General features: G+C 36.1%; 1 protein-coding gene across 1 annotated transcript in view; it reads left to right on the top strand.

Moving 5' to 3' along the window:
- The window catches only part of LEPR (leptin receptor), a 99,175-nt gene extending 77,120 nt beyond the window's left edge, over positions 1–22,055 (top strand). Inside the window, exon 18 of the mRNA XM_089921361.1 lies at positions 20,963–22,055. Coding sequence (XP_089777487.1) covers positions 20,963–21,790 — 828 coding nt within the window. The 3' untranslated portion in view covers positions 21,791–22,055. The remainder of the gene's footprint in view (positions 1–20,962) is intronic.
- The last annotated feature ends 846 nt before the right edge of the window (positions 22,056–22,901 follow it).

Below are 22,901 nucleotides of genomic sequence, written 5' to 3'. Positions count from 1 at the left end.
GGGAATAACCACCTTACTGTCTCTTTCAGAGAAGCTCAAACACTCTGTTCTGTCTTCAATATGTTAAGCTCTGAAATCTCCTCTATGAACCACCAGGAAAATGGTTTCTAAGTGTTTACCAGGGCAGGGAAATGATTAGGCCCACCTAAGCAAAATGCAGTTTGAACCTGCACCAAATGGCTTTTCCCTTTTCCAGAAAATGCCCGACACAAAGGAACCACTTGGTGGATGTCTGTTCAGTCAGTGACTGTTTTTAGCCTATGCGCTACCCTGCTGAGCTCCCAGAGGAGGAGTGTAATGCCACAGCAGATCATCTGGCAGACATACAATAGACGGAAATATCATCACATTTCCCCAGGTTCTGGTAAACTGAGGAAGTGTGAAGAATTTTTTAAATACAGTAGGTGTGAATATCCTTATTTGTAAGACTGATTTTTTTTTTTTTCTTTTGCCAGTGTTAGACTTCATAATCTTGTTAAGATATTCTTTAAGCATAACTAGCCCTCAAGATGCTTAGTTTATTACTAGGGTTTAACAGGTACACAATTAGGAATAAATCAGTTTTGGGGATATTTGAAGAGTAAAGAAGAATATAATTTCAAAGGTTTTACTAATGATAAAAATCTAATCTTCTAAAATTCAATAATTTCTTAAAATTTCATCTTCTACTTTAATCTCCTAAATAACTAAAATATATTTTTTTAGGGAAAAATAATATAGTATAATTCACATTATATTTCTAAAGAGGACAAGACAAATTTACTATCTGCTCCATACTTTCATATTCATATTATTTTATTTAATTATCTCGTAGACCTAGTAGCCTTATATTTTCTGATGACAAAACTGAGGCACAGAGTGGTTCTGTAGCTTGTCTTGATCATCCAGCCTGTAGGTGTGAAAATCTTGGTTAACCTCAGGTCCATTGGACTCAAATTGATACCCTAGCCATCGATTCCATATTAACAATGTATTGCTTAATGTACTAATGCCCCTAAATTGTACACTTAAAAATAGTTGAAATGGTAAATTTTATGTTACGCATATCAACACACAAAAAAATTGGCAAAGGAGCTGAATAGACATTTCTGCAAAGAAGATGTACCAATAGCCATAAGCACAAATGAATATATATATGCTCAACGTCATTAGCGATTAGGGGAATGCAAACCAAAAACACAAGGTAGCACTTTACACTAGCTAGGATGGCTATAATTAAAATGACAGATAATGAGTGTTGGTGAGAATGTGGAGAAATTGTAACTCTCCTGCACTGCTGATGGGAATGTGAAAATGGTGCAGCGCTTTTGGAAAATAGTCTGACAGTTCTCCAACAGTTAAACATAGAATTACCATATGACCCAACAATCCACTGCTAGGTATATATCCAATAGAAGTGAAGTCATATATCTACACAGAAGCTTGTATATGAATGTTCATAGCAACAGTGTTCATAATGGTCAAAACATGGAAACAACCCAAATATCCATCAAATGATGAAATGGATAAGCAAAATTTGAGATTTCCAATTCTAAAACAAAAGGAAACACAAAAACCCCACAACGCATTGCAAAGCAAACGGACTATGGGAGCCCATTGTTTTTAAAAACAATTCAAATACAGTATTGTTTAAAAGGAGGTAATAATTTTTGTATAAACTATTTCCCTTAATTTGTTCTTTAAATTCGGATCTTTTTGAACATTGATTTTTATCTGTACCTGTAATTTCTAGACAATAAACCTGATTTCTAAAATGTCCCCTAAAATTAATTAATTTCTTCCACTTTTTAAGCTATCATTCTCCTTCCCTTTATAGTAAATCAAAATCCATACTAAACCTGTAAGTATTCAAATCAAAGATGAAAAAACCAGTATTCTGAGGTATTTCCCAAAAACCCACATTTGTTTAAAACAACGTCGGTATAGGATGATACCATATGTGATGAAAATTCTCTCACATAATTTCCCCTTGATTTTCTTTCTTTTGTATGTTCCATTTCCTTTTACCCTTTAAAATTATTTTAAGACAATATAAGTACATAAAATGGAGTAATATAAAAACGTCTGTGTACTAACACAATATCTTAAAATTTTCTATTTGCCTCGTATATTTTTATTAATAAAAATTATAAAGTTTGTCCTGCTTGTTGCCCTTACTAGTTTTAGTCTCTCCTTCCCTTCCTAGGGCACCCACTTTCAAGAATATAGTATGTATTTGTCTAGTTCATGCTTTTATACAACACCTTTTTTCTTACATCTGCATGTATGTATCCATGACCAATGAACAATAATACATTTGGTTATTGTTAATATTAATACATCTCCCATATCATTCAAAAATTATTATTTTCTCAGCATTCTTTTTTTTCAGCATTCTTTTTGAGATATCTTCTTGTTGATATATTTCATTTAGTTTAATAATTTGATCCATAATATTTCATCCTATGAATATATACCACAATTCATATATCCATTCCCCTGCTGATGGATAGAAAACTCTTTTCTATTTATTATAAACAATGCTACAGGACACATGGTTGTATATGTCTCTTTGTTCTCTGGGAGTATATGCCTTGATATGTCCCATTATTTTAAAAAATCATTTTGCATTACGGTATGCCTAGTGTGCATGGTTTAATAGTGAAATAGTATGGGAAAACATTTATTGGACAGTATAGTCTCTTCTGCACCCTTCTCTACCTTTAGTCTTGCTTCCCAAGTGCCATTACTTTAAACTGGATTGCTTTTAATTTTTCTGGCAGGTCACCTTTATATTTCTAAAAATAATATGCTTATGGCATTATGAAATGTAGACATTATTTACTGATTTCTGGCTATAATGAGGATTTACTTATACACATACTTTTTCTCCCCTTCTTTCCCCATGCTGCTACCATATATAGTTTGTCACTTTTTTCAATTCCTTCAGTAATCACTCTGCAACCTCAGAAGAATCTTCTTAAACTCCATTTCTTGTTCAACGAAATAGAGACTGTTTCTTGGAGCTCCCCTTCCCCCATTTTTTCTTTTTAATAAAATAAAGACATTAGCACTCTTACCCTTCCCTCCATTTCTCCCTCCACTTCCCAATCTCTGTCAACTGTAACTTTACACTTTTACTTAAGTCAGGGTTGATAATATGTTCTGTGCTATGGGTTCATTTTAAAAAATAAAAAACCCAGTAAACTGCATTTGCAGTTTTATGAGTATGTAAATATTGTTCCTTGCAGAAGCAAGTAATATGTGATTATATTACCACACTTTTTGGTGGTTCCAGTGTCACAGGAGAATGTTTTTCAAAAAAATTTTAGAAACATTCCACCCTGTTGATTTAAATTGTGCCAAATTTTACTTGGCTTCATTTTTAGTTTTTATGTTTTGTTTTGTGTTTGTTTTGCTTTTTCTGGAGTTTCAAATTGCTTCTTTTAAAAAAATTTTTTTTTAACCTTCTGTGTGCTGCTATTATATAAGCTTCTTCACTGAGACCTGTTCCCAGGGCACCCTGTCCAGGAAACCCTTTATCCTCCTGCTGCAATCTGGATTAGGCCTTTTCTAAAATTGCTGCAAGCCATCACTCTGAATTTTCCCTTAACTGGTTTCTAACGGATACTGTTTTCTAGATATTTTTCCATTCCTCCTTATTGATTAACTAATTCCTTATATGACCTGCCAGGAAATATTGTGTAAGTCGGAATCTGTGCATGCCTGAAATTCTTTTTATTGTGCCTTCCTCGCTTGATAGTTTGGTGGAATATCAATTTCCAGGTCGACGAGCCTTTCCAATAAAACTTTGAGACAATTCCTGCCTTATCATTTAGCATCAGTATCACTTCTGAGAAGTCAGATGCCATTCTGATTTTTACTCCTCACTGGTTACTTGCAGATTTGTGACTTGTAAAATATCCTCCCCATTATTGATGTTCTAAAATTTTAGAGATAGGTCTAAATCTATTTAGGGGGGTTCTTTTTCATGTAACTTTGTCCTCATTTGAAGACACTTTTGATTCCATGTCTCCTGTCAACTCTAAGCAATTACATTATTTCTTTGATAACTTCCTCGCCTCTTATTTTTTTGGATCTCTTTCTAGAATCTGTATTAGATGGATGTTGAACCCTCTGCATAGATCTTCTATATTTCTTATCACTTCTCTAATATGTTTGTTTCACGTTTGAGACCTTGCCGTACCCTGTTTTTTCAGTGCTTCTATTAAACATTTATTTGCTATTTATATTTGTAAATTTCCAAATATTCATTTTCATTTTATTCTGTTCTGGTTTTATGCATGCAATATTTTCTTAAGCCTTACTAGAAATACAAATTTAGAGGATCATTGTTTGTTTTAGAAATTCTCTTTTCTTTTATTCCCTGAATTCTCTGTTTCTGCTAGGATCATGTTCTCCTCCTATTTATCTTGGCTTTATTTTTTTTTAATCTCCCAATTTCCCCATATATCTAGAAACCCTTTGTTTTTCTTTCATGTTTAAGAATAAAATAATAGGCTGACTGGGAAAGCATGATGCACATAAGCAGGGATTGTTGGCCTAAATGGGTGGACAGGGCACTGGCTAGATGAGGAGAGATATGGTCATAGACACCAGTACCTCACAGCTGCTAGATTCCTCCTCAGATAATGTCCTTTTTTTTTTTTTTTTGTATTTATTTATTTAACATCTTTATTGGAGTATAATTGCTTTAAAATGGTGTTCTAGTTTCTGCCTTACAGCAAAGTGAATCAGCTATACATACACACACATCCCCATATCTCCCCCTTCCTGTGTCTCCCCCCAAAGCTCCCTATCCCACCCCTCCAGGCAGTCACAAAGCACCAAGCTGATCTCGCTGTGCCATGCGGCCGCCTCCCACTCGCTGTCTATTTTACATTTCGTAGTGTATATATGTCCATGCCAATCTCTGACTTTGTCCCAGCTTATCCTTCCCCCTCCCTGTGTCCTCAAGTCCATTCTCTACATCTGGGTCGTTATGCTTGTCCTGCCCCTAGGTTCTTCAGAACCTTATTTATTTTTTATTTAATTCCATATATATTGTTAACATACGGTATTTGTTTATCTCTTTCTGACTCACTTCACTGTATATGACTATAGGTCCATCCACTTCACTACAAATAAATCAATTTTGTTTCTTTTTATGGCTGAGTAATATTCCATTGTATATATGTGCCACATCTTTATCCATTCATCTGTCAATGGACACTTAGGTTGCTTCCATGTCCTGGCGATTGTGAATAGAGCTGCAATGAACATTGTGGCACATGACTCTTTTTGAATTATGGTTTTCGCAGGGTATATGCCCAGTAGTGGAATTGCTGGTTCGTATGGTAGTTCTCTTTTTAGTTTTTTAAGGAACCTCCATACTGTTCTCCATACTGGCTGTATCAATTTACATTCCCACCAACAGTGCAAGAGGGTTCCCTTTTCTCCAAACCCTCTCCAGCATTTATTGTTTGTAGATTTTTTGATGATGGCCATTTTGACTGGTGTGAGGTGATACCTCATGGTAGTTTTGATTTGCATTTCTCTCATGATTAGTGATGTTGAGCATTCTTTCATGTGTTTGTTGGCAGTCTGTATATCTTCTTTGGAGAAATGTCTGTTTAGGTCTTCTGCCCATTTTTGGATTGGGTTGTGTGTTTTTTTGAAATTGAGCTGCATGGGCTGCTTGTAAATTTTGGAGAATAATCCTTTGTCCGTTGATTCATTTGCAAATATTTTCTCCTATTCTGAGGGTTGTCTTTTGGTCTTGTTTATGGTGTGCTTTTTTTTAACATCTTTATTGGGGTATAATTGCTTTACAATGGTGTGTTAGTTTCTGCTTTATAACAAAGTGAATCAGTTATACATATACATATGTTCCCATATCTCTTCCCTCTTGAATGTTCCCCCCTCCCACCCTCCCTATCCCACCCTTCAAGGTGGTCACAAAGCACCAAGCTGATATCCCTGTGCTATACGGCTGCTTCCCAGTAGCTGTCTACCTTACGTTTGGTAGTGTATATATGTCCATGCCTCTCTCTCGCTTTGTCACAGCTCACCCTTCCCCCTCCCCATATCCTCAAGTCCGTTCTCCAGTAGGTCTGTGTCTTTATTCCTGTCTTACCCCTAGGTTCTTCATGACATTTTTTTTTCTTAAATTCCATATATATGTGTTAGCATACAGTATTTGTCTTTCTCTTTCTGACTTACTTCACTCTGCATGACAGACTCTAGGTCTATCCACCTCATTACAAATAGCTCAATTTCGTTTCTTTTTATGGCTGAGTAATATTCCATTGTATATATGTGCCACATCTTCTTTATCCATTCATCCGATGATGGACACTTAGGTTGTTTCCATCTCTGGGCTATTGTAAATAGAGCTGCAATGAACATTTTGGTACATGACTCTTTTTGAATTATGGTTTTCTCAGGGTATATGCCCAGTAGTGAACTACCATATAACCCAGGGATTGCTGGGTCATATGGTAGTTCTATTTGTAGTTTTTTAAGGAACCTCCATACTGTTCTCCATAGTGGCTGTACCAATTCACATTCCCACCAGCAGTGCAGGAGTGTTCCCTTTTCTCCACACCCTCTCCAGCATTTATTGTTTCCAGATTTTTTGATGATGGCCATTCTGACTGGTGTGAGATGATATCTCATTGTAGTTTTGATTTGCATTTCCCTAATGATTAGTGATGTTGAGCATTCTTTCATGTGTTTGTTGGCAGTCTGTATATCTTCTTTGGAGAAATGTCTATTTATGTCTTCTGCCCATTTTTGGATTGGGTTGTTTGTTTTTTTGATATTGAGCTTCATGAGCTGCTTCTAAATTTTGCAAATTAATCCTTTGTCAGTTGCTTCATTTGCAAATATTTTCTCCCATTCTGAGGGTTGTCTTTTGGTCTTATTTATGGTTTCCTTTGTTGTGCAAAAGCTTTGAAGTTTCATTAGGTCCCATTTGTTTTTGTTTTTATTTCCATTTCTCGAGGAGGTTGGTCAAAAAGGATCTTGCTGTGATTTGTCATAGAGTGTTCTGCCTATGTTTTCTTCTAAGAGTTTGATAGTTTCTGGCCCTACATTTAGGTCTTTAATCCATTTTGAGCTTATTTTTGTGTATGGTGTTAGGGAGTGATCTAATCTCATACTTTTACATGTACCTATCCAGTTTTCCAGGCACCAGTTATTAAAGAGGCTGTCCTTTCTCCACTGTACATTCCTGCCTCCTTTATCAAAGATAAGGTGACCATACGTGCATGGGTTTATCTCTGGAATTTCTGTCCTGTTCCATTGATCTTTCTGTTTTTGTGCCAGTACCATATTGTCTTGATTACTGTAGCTTTGTAGTATAGTCTGAAGTCAGGGAGCCTGATTCCTCCAGCCCCGTTTTTCTTTCCCAAGATTGCTTTGGCTATTCGGGGTCTTTTGTGTTTCCATACAAATTGTGAAATTTTTTGTTCTAGTTCATTGAAAAATGACATTGGTAGTTTGATAGGGATCGCATTGAATCTGTAGATTGCTTTGGGTAGTAGAGTCATTTTCACATTGTTGATTCTTCCAATCCAAGAACATGGTATGTCTCTCCATCTATTTGTATCATCTTTAATTTCTTTCATCAGTGTCTTATAACTTTCTGCATACAGGTCTTTTGTCTCCTTAGGTAGGTTTATTCCTAGATATTTTATTCTTTTTGTTGCAGTGGTAAATGGGAGTCTTTTCTTGTTTTCACTTTCAGATTTTTCATCATTAGTGTATAGGAATGCAAGAGATTTCTGTGCATTAATTTTGTATCCTGCAACTTAACCAAATTCATTGATTAGCTCTAGTAGTTTTCTGGTAACATCTTTAGGATTCTCTATGTATAGTATCATGTTATCTGCAAACAGTGACAGCTTTACTTCTTCTTTCCCAATTTGGATTCCTTTTATTTCCTTTTCTTCTCTGATTGCTGTGACTAAAACTTCCAAAACTATATTGAATAAGAGTGGTGAGAGTGGGCAACCTTGTCTTGTTACTGATCTTAGTGGAAATGCTTTCAGTTTTTCACCATTGAGGATGATGTTGGCTGTGGGTTTGTCATATATGGCCTTTATTATGTTGAGGAAAGTTCCCTCTATGCCTACTTTCTGGAGGGTTTTTATCATAAATGGGTGTTGAATTTTGTCAAAAGCTTTCTCTGCATCTATTGAGATGATCATATGGTTTTTCTCCTTCAATTTGTTAATATAGTTTATCACATTGATTGATTTGTGTATATTGAAGAATCCTTGCATTCCTGGCATAAACCCCACTTGATCATGGTGTATGATCCTTTTAATGTGCTGTTGGATTCTGTTTGCTAATATTTTGTTGAGGATTTTTGCATCTATGTTCATCAGTGATATTGGCCTGTAGTTTTCTTTCTTTGTGACAGCCTTGTCTGGTTTTGGTATCTAGGTGATGGTGGCCTCGAAGAATGAATTTGGGAGTGTTACTCCCTCTGCTATATTTTGGAAGAGTTTGAGAAGGCTAGGTGTTAGCTCTTCTCTAAATGTTTGATAGAATTCGCCTGTAAAGCCATCTGGTCCTGTGCTTTTGTTTGTTGGAAGATTTTTAATCACAGTTTCAATTTCAGTGCTTGTGATTGGTCTGTTCATATTTTCTATTTCTTCCTGATTCAGTCTTGGCAGGTTGTGCATTTCTAAGAATTTGTCCATTTCTTCCAGGTTGTCCATTTTATTGACATAGAGTTGCTTGTAGTAATCTCTCATGATCTTTTGTATTTCTGCAGTGTCAGTTGTTACTTCTCCTTTTTCATTTCTAATTCTGTTTATTTGAGTCTTCTCCCTTTTTTTCTTGATGAGTCTGGCTAATGGTTTATCTATTTTGTTTATCTTCTCAAAGAACCAGCTTTTAGTTTTATTGATCTTTGCTGTTGTTTCCTTCATTTCTTTTTCATTTATTTCTGATCTGATTTTTATGATTTCTTTCCTTCTTCTAAGTTTGGGGTTTTTTTTGTTCTTCTTTCTCTAATTGCTTGAGGTGCAAGGTTAGGTTGTTTATTCGAGATGTTTCCTGTTTCTTAAGGTGGGCTTGTATTGCTATAAACTTCCCTCTTAGAACTGCTTTTGCTGCATCCCATAGGTTTTGGGTCATTGTGTCTCCATTGTCATTTGTTTCTAGGTATTTTTTTAATTTCCTCTTTGATTTCTGCAGTGATCACTTCGTTATTAAGTAGTGTATTGTTTAGCCTCCATGTGTTTGTATTTTTTACACATCTTTTCCTGTAATTGATATCTAGTCTTATGGCATTGTGGTCAGAAAAGATACTTGGTACAATTTCAGTTTTCTTAAATTTACCAAGGCTTGATTTGTGACCCAAGATATCATCTATCCTGGAGAGTGTTCCCTGAGCACTTGAGAAGAAAGTGTATTCTGCTGTTTTTGGATGGAATGTCGTATAAATATCAATTAAGTCCATCTTGTTTAATGTATCATTTAAAGCTCATGTTTCCTTATTTATTTTCATTTTGGATGATCTGTGCATTGGTGAAAGTGGGGTGTTAAAATCCCCTACTATGAATGTGTTACTGTCGATTTCCCCTTTTATGACTGTTAGTATTTGCCTTATGTATTGAGGTGCTCCTATGTTGGGTACATAAATATTTACAATCGTTATATCTTCTTCTTGGATCAATCCCTTGATCATTATGTGGTGTCCTTCTTTGTCTCTTCTAATAGTCTTTATTTTAAAGTCTGTTTTGTATGATATGAGAATTGCTACTCCAGCTTTCTTTTGGTTTCCATTTGCATGGAATATCTTTTTCCATCCCCATACTTTCAGTCTGTATGTGTCCTTAGTTCTGAAGTGGGTCTCTTTTAGACAGCATATATATGGGTCTTGTTTTTGTATCCATTCAGCCAATCTGTGTCTTTTGGTGGGAGCATTTAGTCCATTGGATCTTGCTATGATTTATGTCATAGAGTGTTCTGCCTGTGTTTTCCTCTAAGAGTTTGATAGTGTCTGGCCTTACATTTAGGTCTTTAATCCATTTTGTGTTGATTTTGTGTACGGTGTCAGGGAGTGTTCTAATTTCATTCTTTTACATGTAGCTGTCCAGTTTTCCCAGCACCACTTATTGAAGAGGCTGTCCTTTCTCCACTGTACATTCCTGCCTCCTTTATCAAAGATAAGGTGACCATATGTGCGTGGGTTTATCTATGGGCTTTCTATCCTGTTCCATTGATCTATCTTTATGTCTTTGTGCCAGTACCATACTGTCTTGATTAGTGTAGCTTTGTAGTACAGTCTGAAGTCAGGGAGCCTGATTCCTCCAGCTCTGTTTTTCTTTCTCAAGATTGCTTTGGCTATTCGGGGTCTTTTGTGTTTCCAAACAAATTGTGAAATTTTTTGTTCTAGTTCATTGAAAAATGCCATTGGTAGTTTGATAGGGATTGCATTGAATCTGTAGATTGCTTTGGATAGTAGAGTCATTTTCACAATGTTGATTCTTCCAATCCAAGAACATGGTATATCTCTCCATCTGTTTGTATCATCTTTAATTTCTTTCATCAGTGTCTTAGAGTTTTCTGCATACTGATCTTTTGTCTCCTTAGGTAAGTTTATTCCTAGATATTTTGTTCTTTTTGTAGCAATGGTAAATGTGAGTGTTTGCTTAATTTCTGTTTCAGATTTTTCATAATTAGTGTATAGGAATGCAAGAGATTTCTGTGCATTAATTTTGTATCCTGCTACTTTACCAAATTCATTGATTAGATCTGGTAGTTTTCTAGTAACATCTTTAGGATTCTCTATGTATAGTATCATGTTATCTGCAAACAGTGACTGTTTCACTTCTTCTTTTCCGATTTGGATTCCTTTATTTCTTTTTCTTGTCTGATTGCTGTAGCTAAAACTTCCAAAACTATGTTGAATAATAGTGGTGAGAGTGGACAGCCTTGTCTTGTTCCTGATCTTAGAGGAAATGGTTTCAGTTTTTCACCATTGAGAATGATGTTGGCTGTGGGTTTGTCATATATGGCCTTTATTATGTTGAGGTAAGTTCCCTGCATGCCTACTTTCTGGAGAGTTTTTATCATAAATCGGTGTTGAATTTTGTCAAAAGCTTTCTCTGCATCTATTGAGATGATCATATGGTTTTTCTCCTTCAATTTGTTAATATGGTTTATCACATTGATTGATTTGCATATATTGAAGAAACCTTGCATTCCTGGGATAAACCCCACTTGATCATGGTGTATGATCCTTTTAATGTGCTGTTGGATTCTCTTTACTAGTATTTTGTTGAGGATTTTGCATCTATGTTCATCAGTGATATTGACCTAGAGTTTTCTTTCTTTGTGACATCTTTGTCTGGTTTTGGTATCAGGGTGATGGTGGCCTCGTCGAATGAGTTTTGGATTGTTCCTTCCTCTGCTCTATTTCGGAAGAATTTGAGAAGGTTTAGTGTTAGCTCTTCTCTAAATGTTTGATAGAATTCGCCTGTGAAGCCATCTGGTCCTGGGCTTTTGTTTGTTGGAAGATTTTTAATCACAGTCTCAATTTCAGTGCTTGTGATTGGTCTGTTTATGTTTTCGATTTCTTCCTGATTCAGTCTTGGAAGGTTGTGCTTTTCTAAGAATTTGTCCATTTCTTCCAGGTTGTCCATTTTATTGGCATATAGTTGCTTGTAGTAATCTCTCATAATCCTTTGTGTTTCTGCAGTGTTGGTTGTTATTTCTCCTTTTTCATTTCTAATTCTGTTGACTTGATTCTTCTCCCTTTTTTTCTCGATGCGTCTGGCTAATGGTTTATCAATTTTGTTTATCTTCTCAAAGAACCAGCTTTTAGTTTCATTGATCTTTGCTGTTGTTTCCTTCATTTCTTTTTCTTTTATTTCAGATCTGATGTTTATGATTTCTTTCCTTCTGCTAACTTTGGGGGTTTTTTGTTCTTCTTTCTCTTAGGTGTAAGGTTAGGTTGTTTATTTGAGATGTTTGTTGTTTCTTGAGGTAGGGTTGTATTGCTACAAACTTCCCTGTTAGAACTGTTTTTGCTGCATCACATAGGTTTTGGGTCATCCTGTTTTCATTGTCATCTGTTTCTAGGTATTTTTTGATTTTCTCTTTGATTTCTTCAGTGATCTCTTGGTTATTTAGAAGTGTATTGTTTACCCTCCATGTTTTTGTATTTTGTATGGATTTTTTTCCTGTAATTGATATCTAGTCTCATAGCATTGTGGTTGGAAAAGATACTTGATATGATTTCAATTTTCTTAAATTTACCAAGGCTTGATTTGTGACCCAAGATATCATCTATCCTGGAGAATGTTCCATGAGGGCTTGAGAAGAAAGTGTATTCTGTTGTTTTGGGATGGAATGTCCTATAAATATCAATTAAGTCCATCTTGTTTAATGTATCATTTAAAGCTCATGTTTCCTTATTTATTTTCATTTTGGATGATCTGTCCATTGGTGAAAGTGGGGTGTTAAAGTCCCCTACTATGAATGTGTTACTGTTGATTTCCCCTTTTATGGCTGTTAGTATTTGCCTTATGTATTGAGGTGCTCCTATGTGGGGTGCATAAATATTTACAATTTTTATATCTTCTTCTTGGATCGATCCCTTGATCATTATGTGGTGTCCTTCTTTGTCTCTTGTAATAGTCTTTCTTTTAAAGTCTATTTGTTTGATATGCGAATTGCTACTCCAGCTTTCTTTTGATTTCCATTTGCATGGAATATCTTTTTCCATCCCCTCACTTTCAGTCTGTATGTGTCCTTAGGCCTGCAGTGGGTCTCTTTTAGACAGCATATATATGGGTCCTGTTTCTGTATCCATTCAGCCAGTCTATGTCTTTTGGTGGGAGCATTTAATCCATTTACATTTAAGGTAATTATCAATATGTATGTTCCTATTACCATTTTCTTAATTGTTTGGGGTTTGTTTTTGTAGGTCTTTTCCTTCTCTTGTGTTTCCTGTCTAGAGAAGTTCCTTTAGCATTTGTTGTAAAGCTGGTTTGGTGGTGCTGAATTCTCTTAGCTTTTGCTTGTCTGTAAAGGTTTTAATTTCTCTGCTGTATCTGAATGAGATCCTTGCTGGGTAGAGTAATCTTGGTTGTAGGTTTTTCCCTTTCATCATTTTAAATATGTCCTGCCACTCCCTTCTGGCTTGCAGAGTTTCTGCTGAAAGTTCAGTTGTTAGCCTTATGGGGATTCCCTTGTATGTTATTTGTTGTTTTTCCCTTGTTGCTTTTAATATTTTTTCTTTGTATTTAATTTTTGATAGTTTGATTAATAAGTGTCTTGGTGTTTTTCTCCTTGCATTTATCCTTTATGGGATTCTCTGTGCTTCCTGGTTGGATTAACTATTTCTTTTCCCATATTAGGGAAGTTTTCAAGTATAATTTCTTCAAATATTTTCTCAGTTCCTTTCTTTTTCTCTTCTTCTGGCACCCCTATAATTTGAATATTGGTACATTTAGTGTTGTCCCAGAGGTCTCTAAGACTGTCCTCAATTCATTTCATTCTGTTTTCTTTATTCTGCTCTGCAGTAGCTATTTCCACTATTTTATCTTCCAGGTCACTTATCCGTTCTTTTGCCTCAGTTATTGTGCTATTGATTCCTTCTAGAGAATTTTATTTTCATTTATTGTGTTGGTCATCATTGTTTGTTTGCTCTTTAGTTCTTCTAGGTCCTTGTAAAATGTTTCTTGTATTTTCTTTATTCTATATCCAAGATTTTGGTTCATCTTTACTATCATTACTCTGAATTATTTTTCAGGTAGACTACCTATTTCCTCTACACTTCTTTGGTCTGGTGGGTTTTTACGTTGCTCCTTCATCTGCTGTGTATTTCTCTGTCTTCTCATTTTGCTTAACTTACTGTGTTTGGGGTCTCCTTTTCACAGGCCCCAGGTTCGTAGTTCCCGTTGTTTTTGGTGTCTGCCCCCAGTGGCTAAGGTTGGTTCAGTGGGTTGTGTAGGCTTCCTGGTGGAGGGGACTAGTGCCTGTGTTCTGGTGGATGAGGCTGGATCTTGTCTTTCTGGTGGGCAGTTCCGTGTCTAGTGGTGTGTTTTGGGGTGTCTGTGCCCTTATTATGATTTTAGGCAGCCTCTCTGATAATGGGTGGGATTGTGTTCCTGTCTTGCTAGTTGTTTGGCATACGGTGTGCAGCACTGTAGCTTGCTGGTCGTTGAGTGGGGCTGGGTCTTAACGTTTAGATAGAGGTCTCTGGGAGAGCTTTCGTCATTTGATATTACGTGGAGCCAGGAGGTCTCTGGTGGACCAATGTCCTGAACTCGTCTCTCCCACCTCAGAGGCACAGGCCTGTCACCCGGCCAGAGCACCAAGACCCCGTCAGGCTCATGGCTCAGAAGAAAAGGGAGAAAAAAAGAAAGAAAGAAAATAAAGTTATTAAAATAAAAAATAATTATTAAAATAAAAAAATTAAAAAATAATTTAAAAAAGAGAAAAAAAAAGAGAAGAGAGCAACCAAACCAAAAAACCAATCCACCAATTATAACAAGTGCTAAAATCTATACTTAAAAAAAAAACAAAAAAACAAAAACGGGCCGAACCCTAGGACAAATGGTAAAAGCAAAGATATACAGACAAAATCACACAAAGAAGCATACACATACACAGTCACAAACAGAGAAAAAGGAAAAAATATATATAAACTATATAAAAAAAAAGGAGGGAGAGAGCAACCAAATCAATAAAGAAATCTACCAATGATAATAAATTCGAAATACTACACAAAGTTAAATATAAAAGCAGAAACAAATTAGATGCAGAAAGCAAACCCCAAATCTACAGTTGCTCCCAAAATCCACTGCCTCAATTTTAGGGTGATTCATTGTCTATTCAGGTATTCCACAGATGCAGGGTACATCAAGTTGATTGTGGAGATTTAATCTACTACTCCTGAGGCTGGGGAGAGATTTCCCTTTCTGTTTTTTGTTCGCACAGCTCCTGGGGTTCAGCTTTGGATTTGGCCTCGCCCCTGCATGTAGGTCGCCTGAGGGCGTGTGTTCTTCGCTCAGACAGGACCGGGTTAAAGGAGCAGCTGATTCGGGGGCTCTGGCTCACTCAGGATTGGGGGAGGGAGAGGTACGGAATGGGGGGCAAGCCTGCGGCCGCAGAGACTGACATGACATTGCCCTAGCCTGAGGCGTGCCGTGTGTTCTGGCGGGGAAGTTGTCCCTGGATCACGGGACCCTGGCAGTAGCGGGCTGCACAGGCTCCCCGGAGGGGAGGTGTGGATAGTGACCTGTGCTTGCACACAGGCTTCTTGGTGGCTGCAGCAGCAGTCTTATCGTCTCATGCCCGTCTCTGGAGTCTGCGCTGATAGCCGCAGCTCGAGCCCGTCTCTGGAGCTCGTTTAGGCGGTCCTCTGAATCCCCTCTCCTCGTGCACCCTGAAACTATGGTCTCTTGCCTCTTCGGCAGGTCCAGACTTTTTCCTGTACTTCCTCCCAGCTAGCTGTGGCGCACTAGCCCCCTTCAGGCTGTGTTCACGCCGCCAACCCCAGTCCTTTCCCTGGTATCCGACCTCCGAAGCTCGAGCCTAACCTTCCAGCCCCCATCCGCCCCGGCGGGTGAGCAGACAAGCCTCTCGGGCTGGTGAGTGCTGGTCGGCACCGATCCTCTGTGCGGGAATCTCTCTGCTTTGCCCTCCGCATCCCTGTTGCTGCACTCTCCTCCATGGCTCTGAAGCTTCCCCCTGCCACCCCCGCCCCTGTCTCCGCCAGTGAAGGGGCTTCTAGTGTGTGGAAAACTTTCCCCCTTCACAGCTCCCTCCCACTGGTGCAGGTCCCGTCCCTATCCTTTTGTCTGCTTTTTTCTTTTTTCTTTTGCCCTACCCCGGTACGTGGGGAGTTTCTTGCCTTTTGGGAAGTCTGAGGTCTTCTGCCAGCGCTCAATAGGTGTTCTGTAGGAGTTGTTCCATATGTAGATGTATTTCTGATGTATTTGTGGGGAGGAAGGTGATCTCCACATCTTACTCTTCTGCCATCTTGAAGGTCTCCTCCCCAGATAATTTCTTAATTACTTTTGAGAATAAAACCTCAATTTGGGTGTGGAGAGTATGAAGGCTCTTCCATGTGCAGCAGAGTTAGAAGAGCCCCATTCATATGCAGAGTTTCCAGTTTTCAGCCAAAGGTCTAATTTCTTCCTGTGTTTTTACCTTCCATTTTTTCACCCCCCCCCCCCACTGCCCTCCCTCCCATCTCCACTGTATTCAACAGGGCAAACTGTCTTTTTTCAGCTATAGCCCACTCTGGAGGTATTCTGGTCTGCAGCTTCCTTTGTTCATCTCCTTCGGTTTTCCATCTTTTAGAAATTCAAAATCTCATAACCTCTTAACCTTCTCAGACTATCTTCTTTGTTGTGGGTATATATTTGATTTATTCATGTACTTTCATCCTAACAGAGTCTCTACAGAGATAAGAGAGAAATATACATGCTCAAACTGCCAGCTTGAACCAGAATACTTCTCTACACCATTTCTCATGATACTTTAGAAATCAGAATCTTTAACAACCTTGTAAATCAATTATACTTCAATAAAATAAATGAAAAAATCAGAATCTCTTAAAAAGTTCTTAAAGAGGATAAAAATAAAAATTTTAAACAAAGGTTGAATTCTTATTGTAGGAAAATGTATTGCAGTGAGTCAATAACCTTGCTTTTCTTCTAATTCATATTTCACTGTTTAAAAGACTGTAGCCAATTTGTTTTTGTTTTACCTTTTTCTTTAGCATTTTTGCCTAAAATATTACTTTCTTCCTCTAAATCCAAGCCATCTATATTTGAGGTGGGGAGAGTCTATCCCTGCTCCTTTGTTGTCTACATTTATGACTATTTCCATAAGAGTGTACTCCACTTAACACCCTACTTTAGAGTGTTAAATCTAAAAACAAATGGATTTTTTTCTTGTGGTTCAAAGACCATCCTAGATTCCTCAGCCTGTTCTAGCTCTCCAAATAAGAAGCTCAGCAACCCACAAGCTCCCAGAACACCATTCTCATGGATCTGAGGCAGAGCATCCCTGAAATTGCTAGAATGGCTTTATAGAAGTGTAGAAGAGCTGGTGCAGCTTTGAGTAAGAAGTTCTTTCTAGAAGGGCACATGACTGGGCTTAGAAGCATATATTTCACTTCCCTAAAATATGACTTCAGTTTTCTCTATTTTCTTGTTCTTCTTAATATCTATATATATGCCCTTGGGTTATAAGGAACCAGAAGAGAGGATGAATTTAATCAGCTCAAATCTATGACAACAAATAGAAAAAACAAAACAACATGTTCTCCTCCCTACTTGTGTTTGGAATATCTTTTCATCTTCCATTGTATTATAGAAAGCTTGTTGGAGTAGAAAAAAAGTCAGGGGCCTCACTCTGCTATAATTAGCTGTGCAACTTTAAGCCTTGATTGCTTTGTCTATAAAAAGGGAGAAATGTGGACCAGATGATTTCTTAGAACATTTCTCTAGATTAAAAAAATCATGATAATGATTCTGTCATTCTATTCTTCTTCACTATTTCAACTCTTCTTTCTTTTAATTTTTAAATATTTGTTTTCAGAGATACACTCTTTTACTCTTTCCTCTTCCAAACTCTTTAATAGTGCTGTTCCTCTACTTCCTTTTTATTTTTCCAGCTCTTTGTTTTTCCTCATTCTACTTATTCTGTTATTCCTCTATAGTTTTTCCTTTTCTGGGATCATTAAGGCTGTCCTTAGAGTGTGATATTAGGGCATGCATTAAGAAAATGCAAGAGGCCACCTTAATTCAGAATTTTATCTTTTCCTAAAAACATGCATTACTGTAGTATAACACAAGAATTTATAATCCAGAACTCATGCTTGACAGAACATCTTTTTGAAATCTTTTATCTTTTGCTTTCTGAGTGATTTTTTTATTTTTCTTTCTTATTTTGTTTTATTTTATCTGAACAGAGAATGGACATTCTTTGAAGTCTAATCATGATCACTACAGATGAACCCAATCTACCAACTTCCCAACATTCTATAGAGTATTAGAAGATTTTTACATTTTGAAGAAGGGGAGACAATCTAAAAAATTTTGGTGGAACTATTGAGAACTGAAATATGGTGGATTATGTTGATTTAGAACTTAAAATAGTTGGGTAAATTTGGGGTCAAGGTATACGTCTGAGTCTAATTCAGTTTGGATGTATGATTACTTTTCAAGTCATCTAAAGTTTAAAAAGTAATATTTATGATATCTAGCTTTTGATTTGTCATTTGGTCATAAAACATTAAAGAATTATGACTGTTGCTCTTACCACAGATTTATTAGACATCATCAAATATATAGTAGACTATGCTGTGACTAGGTGAAAACTGCAACTTCTGACACATAGCTTTGCAAATACAATGGCTCTAAATATAGAATGCAGTCAAAATATTTAGTTCATATTTTATGTCCAAAATTTTCCATTTTATATTCTTTTAGACACTTCAGCCTATAAACTGACCCATTTGGGTATTCTTTTGAATGTCTTATATTGATAGCTTTTATGTATATCTAACTTTGATCAATATGGGAATTTTCATTTTCAATAGCCTTAAAAATGGCTTAAGTGCTAACTTCCATTTCAGTTCAAAGAAAGACAGTTTGTTCTGGTCAAAGGCCAGTAGAAGTTACAGTTTGTACCAGGATGACCTGACATATCCAGGTCAGATTGACCAGATCAGAAAACACATCAGCCTCCAATTCAACCTCCTCATGAAATTCTTTACTAAATTTAATTTATTTGCACTGAACCACCCAAAGCTTCTGGCAGTCAGGTAAGTGGGCAGTGATGCAAAAAAGGAGACTCTCTGGAGTTTTTAGAACTAGTCCAAGGCAAACATAGGACTTTTCTACCTGAAAAAAAGACCACCTGCTATTTCTATGAATTTAACTTGTGTGGTATATTGCTCACATTCAGAATAAACCAAAGCCTCTGTTTGATGAACCCAAATAACTCAGATTTAGGCTACATATATATTACTTACATTTAGATTTCATTCATAGTTTGATTTGAATCTAAAAAAAACCCCAAACAATCAGGAAGAATGTGTCCTTTCCCCCTTCACTGACTTTTAATAGACATCATTGTAATGTAAAATTGAAGTGTGAAAATATGAAAGGATATTCTTTAATTCTTACCAGCTGAATACATATTCAATGTGCTTCCAGACTGTTCTAAAATCTTGAAAAGTTAGATGCATATGGTGATTGAAATGATTTTTTAATAAACATACTTTTAATAAATGTTTGTGACCCATTTATAAAATATACTTTAATAATATATGGATATGTGATTTCTTAATTATTAGTGAAATCTTTCATCAAATGCATTTGAAGACATGTAAATTATTTGACATAATAATTAGTTACCAATTATGAAGTTTTAGAGGGCATGAAATATGCCAAACACGTCATTTGAAGAACAGCTGTGAGTTTGACTGTATGCTATGTGCTATTTGTATTTTTTGTTTTCATGTTGATAGCATGACATTCCTTTATTTGGAGATCTTAATTTCTAGGTTACTTTAAATTTTAAGAAATTCTATACATATATAGTCATAACATTAGGAAACACAAAATAAGCAAGAAAATATTTGAAGGAAATTATAAATCTAATAGATTTCTGTCAGAAAGAAAATAGGCACAGGAACAGTTTTCTCTTCACATACTATGTTCATAGAATAAGAGAAAAGGTTGTGTTAATATAGTATTAGTTATTATGCAGTATTTTAATATCTGTATAAGTCTGTTCCATTATATTTGGTGTTTCATATATTTATTCCTTTATGGCTATAATCACCAATATATTTCATTTAAGAGTTCAAAACTATGTTAAATGAATTGTGTTTTTATATGGAATATATTTGCCATTATGAAGAATAGTTGGTTATATTGTTATTTCAAGCAATAAATCTGAATTCATTCTATTAGTTTAAAAATTGTAAAATTCAAAAGTTTAATTATATGTGTAACAAAAATTGAGCACATTTTCTGTAGCACTTCATTTAGTTGTGTTAATTTTTTAATGTGCTGTGTCTACAGTATTTTTTATTTTGCATTTATTTTTCCAACGTGTTTACATTGTATGAGTTGAGCTTTTTTTACGCACAGATTCTCGCTTGTAGCTGCTTGGCAGAATTTTTTGTTGTGATGTAACCACTGTTCTTATAAAAAATATGATGTGCATTTGTTTTGCATCTTTGTCTTCATTCCACATGTCCTATAGTTTGTATTTTTATATGAAGTTATTTATAAGGAATGGTAATTTAAAAGGCTGTGATCATCTCTTTCACCTTCATTGTTTTCACAAACAGATATTCTTAGTTCTTACTTTCTGATAGTCATAAACAGATTTTTAGTATGATGTAAGGCAGATAAGGCCACATATAGTTTACCTTCATATCATATCTTATGTCATGGAGTACTTATTTTAGCTATCTTTGGACAAGTTGTTTTGCTCATTCAATTTTATATCAATTTACTTTTTAAACTTGGGTTAAATTTTTTAGTTCATGGAAGTGTAATTTGCTATAAAATATTAGGAATTCTTCTGAAGATAGCACTTTCTAATTACAGTAACCAATCTTTATTGAGAGCTAAGCACTTTCAGACACTATCTAATTTATTCCTTGCACAACACCATGAAGTAAATATTGAACACAATTTTACAGATGAGGAAACTGAAAGGCAGAGAGGTTGATGTACTTGTCCGTGGTCATAGAAACAGAATGACTCACGCCTGTCTCATCCCACTTTTAAACACTATCTTATACTGCCTCTCCCTTATGATTTTTGGTCTGTTTATTTCAGACCAAAACCAGTTAATTTGTGCTTGACTTATGTCCTTTAGTATTAACCTTGCACACTTCTATTTCTTCCATGATATCACAGTGAAGCAAAAAGAAAAAAAATTAATACAATTGAGTATTAAAATGTGTCTTTTCTTTTAGCCAGAAACATTTGAGCATCTTTTTATCAAGCATACAGAATCAGTGACATTTGGTCCTCTTCTTTTGGAGCCTGAAACCATTTCAGAAGATATCAGTGTTGATACATCATGGAAAAATAAAGATGAGATGGTACCACCAACTACAGTCTCTCTACTTTTGATGACTCGGGATCTTGAAAAGGGTTCTATTTGTATTAGTGACCAATGCAACAGTGCTCACTTCTCTGAGGTTGAGAGCACAGAGATAACCTGTGAGGAGGAAAGTAGGCGACAACCCTCTGTTAAATATGCCACCCTGCTCAGCAACTCTAAATCAGGTGAAACTGAGGAAGAGCAAAGGCTTGTAAATAGCGCAGTCAGCAAATGCTTCTCTAGCAACAATTCTCTACCTAAGGATTCTTTCTCTAATAACTCATGGGAGATAGAAACCCAGGCATTTTTTATATTATCAGATCAGCATCCCAATATAATTTCACCACACCTTCCATTCTCAGGAGGATTGGATGAACTTTTGAAACTCGAGGGAAATTTCCCTGAAGAAAATAATGACGAAAGGTCTGTCTATTATTTAGGAGTCACTTCAATCAAAAAGAGAGAGAGTGATGTGCTTTTGACTGATGAGTCGAGAGTGTTGTCCCCATTCCCATCCCACTGTTTATTCACTGACATCAGAATCCTCCAGGACAGTTGCTCACACCTTGTAGAAAATAACTTCAATTTAGGAACTTCTGATCAGAAGACTTTTGTATCTTACATACCTCAATTTCAGACTTGTTCTACTCAGACTCAGAAAATAGTGGAAAACAAGGTGTGTGACCTAACTGTCTAATTTCATTCCAGACACATCTCAGATTTATGATGTAATGAGTCATATGAAGGGTAATATATTCCACTCTAGTGTTGGTTAGGGGAGAGAAAAGAAAACTGTCAGAGGCAAATTTGAAAATGATTGTTTCAAAACTAATGGTATCTGTTTGTCCTCACTCAATAATATAGACAAAAAATGTGAGAAAGCCTTCAAGAGCCTAGCAGTGTAGACGGACTCTTCTAATGATTAATCAGCACCTTGGGAAGGTCTCCAGTGGCTTGTGTCTAGCTAGCCATAAACCCAACAGTACTATTTTCTTTGAACATCGAACCCATGTGGAAAGAGCTAGTCATCTGAATTACACTCACATCTGAAAGAACACTTCACACTAACACTTGTGAAATGTAACTGTATTTTCAAGGGTGTGGTTATTTTACCTTGAGTTGTCTTTTCTGTGCACTAATTTACACATACACACAATTATACCTAATAGGCATCCTTGTGCATTTTAAAAAGTGTGCAATGTATTTGTATTTTGTGCTACTAGACTGTGTGATTTGAAGATGTTTCGATTTAACATACTTTCCCTGAGTACTTACTCTGTGGTAGGCACTCAACTGAATGTTGCAGATAGATGATTTAGCCCTGGTCTAGGGGGCATACTTGTGAAGATATACAAGAAACAAATGTTTATGTATCAAATCTAAGATCTGTACCATAGAATGAAACTACCTGTTAGAATGGTGAATCCCACAACAAGTATTTTGATGAGAACACAAGCCCTTGTGAAAACATAATGTCTGCTTCACCTCTTCTCTATAAAAGATGTTGAAATGCTCACTTTCTGCTACAGTTAGATTGCTAAATGTTACTGTGTATCACTCTGGAATCATCTTCCCCATTCCCACTTGCATGTACGTTGTTTTTTTCCTCACTTACCGAGCATTCTTCCTGTATATAAATCAACCACTGTGCTAATATTTTCCATACTTTAGCTCAATTAATTATTGAAATAATTGTATGAGACATGTACTACTATTACATTCCTTTTAAAGATTAGAAGATTAAGTAATTTGCCCAAGGTCACAGAGTTAGTGGAATCCATATATAAACCCGGATCTTTTGAATGCTA

Source organism: Delphinapterus leucas, chromosome 1 (genome assembly GCF_059928025.1).
Source record: "Delphinapterus leucas isolate spDelLeu-1000000601 "Yukka" chromosome 1, BTC_Dleu_Yukka2, whole genome shotgun sequence".
NCBI lineage: Eukaryota > Metazoa > Chordata > Mammalia > Artiodactyla > Monodontidae > Delphinapterus > Delphinapterus leucas.
Note: the sequence above shows the minus strand (reverse complement) of the source record. Positions and strands in the feature narration are given on the sequence as shown.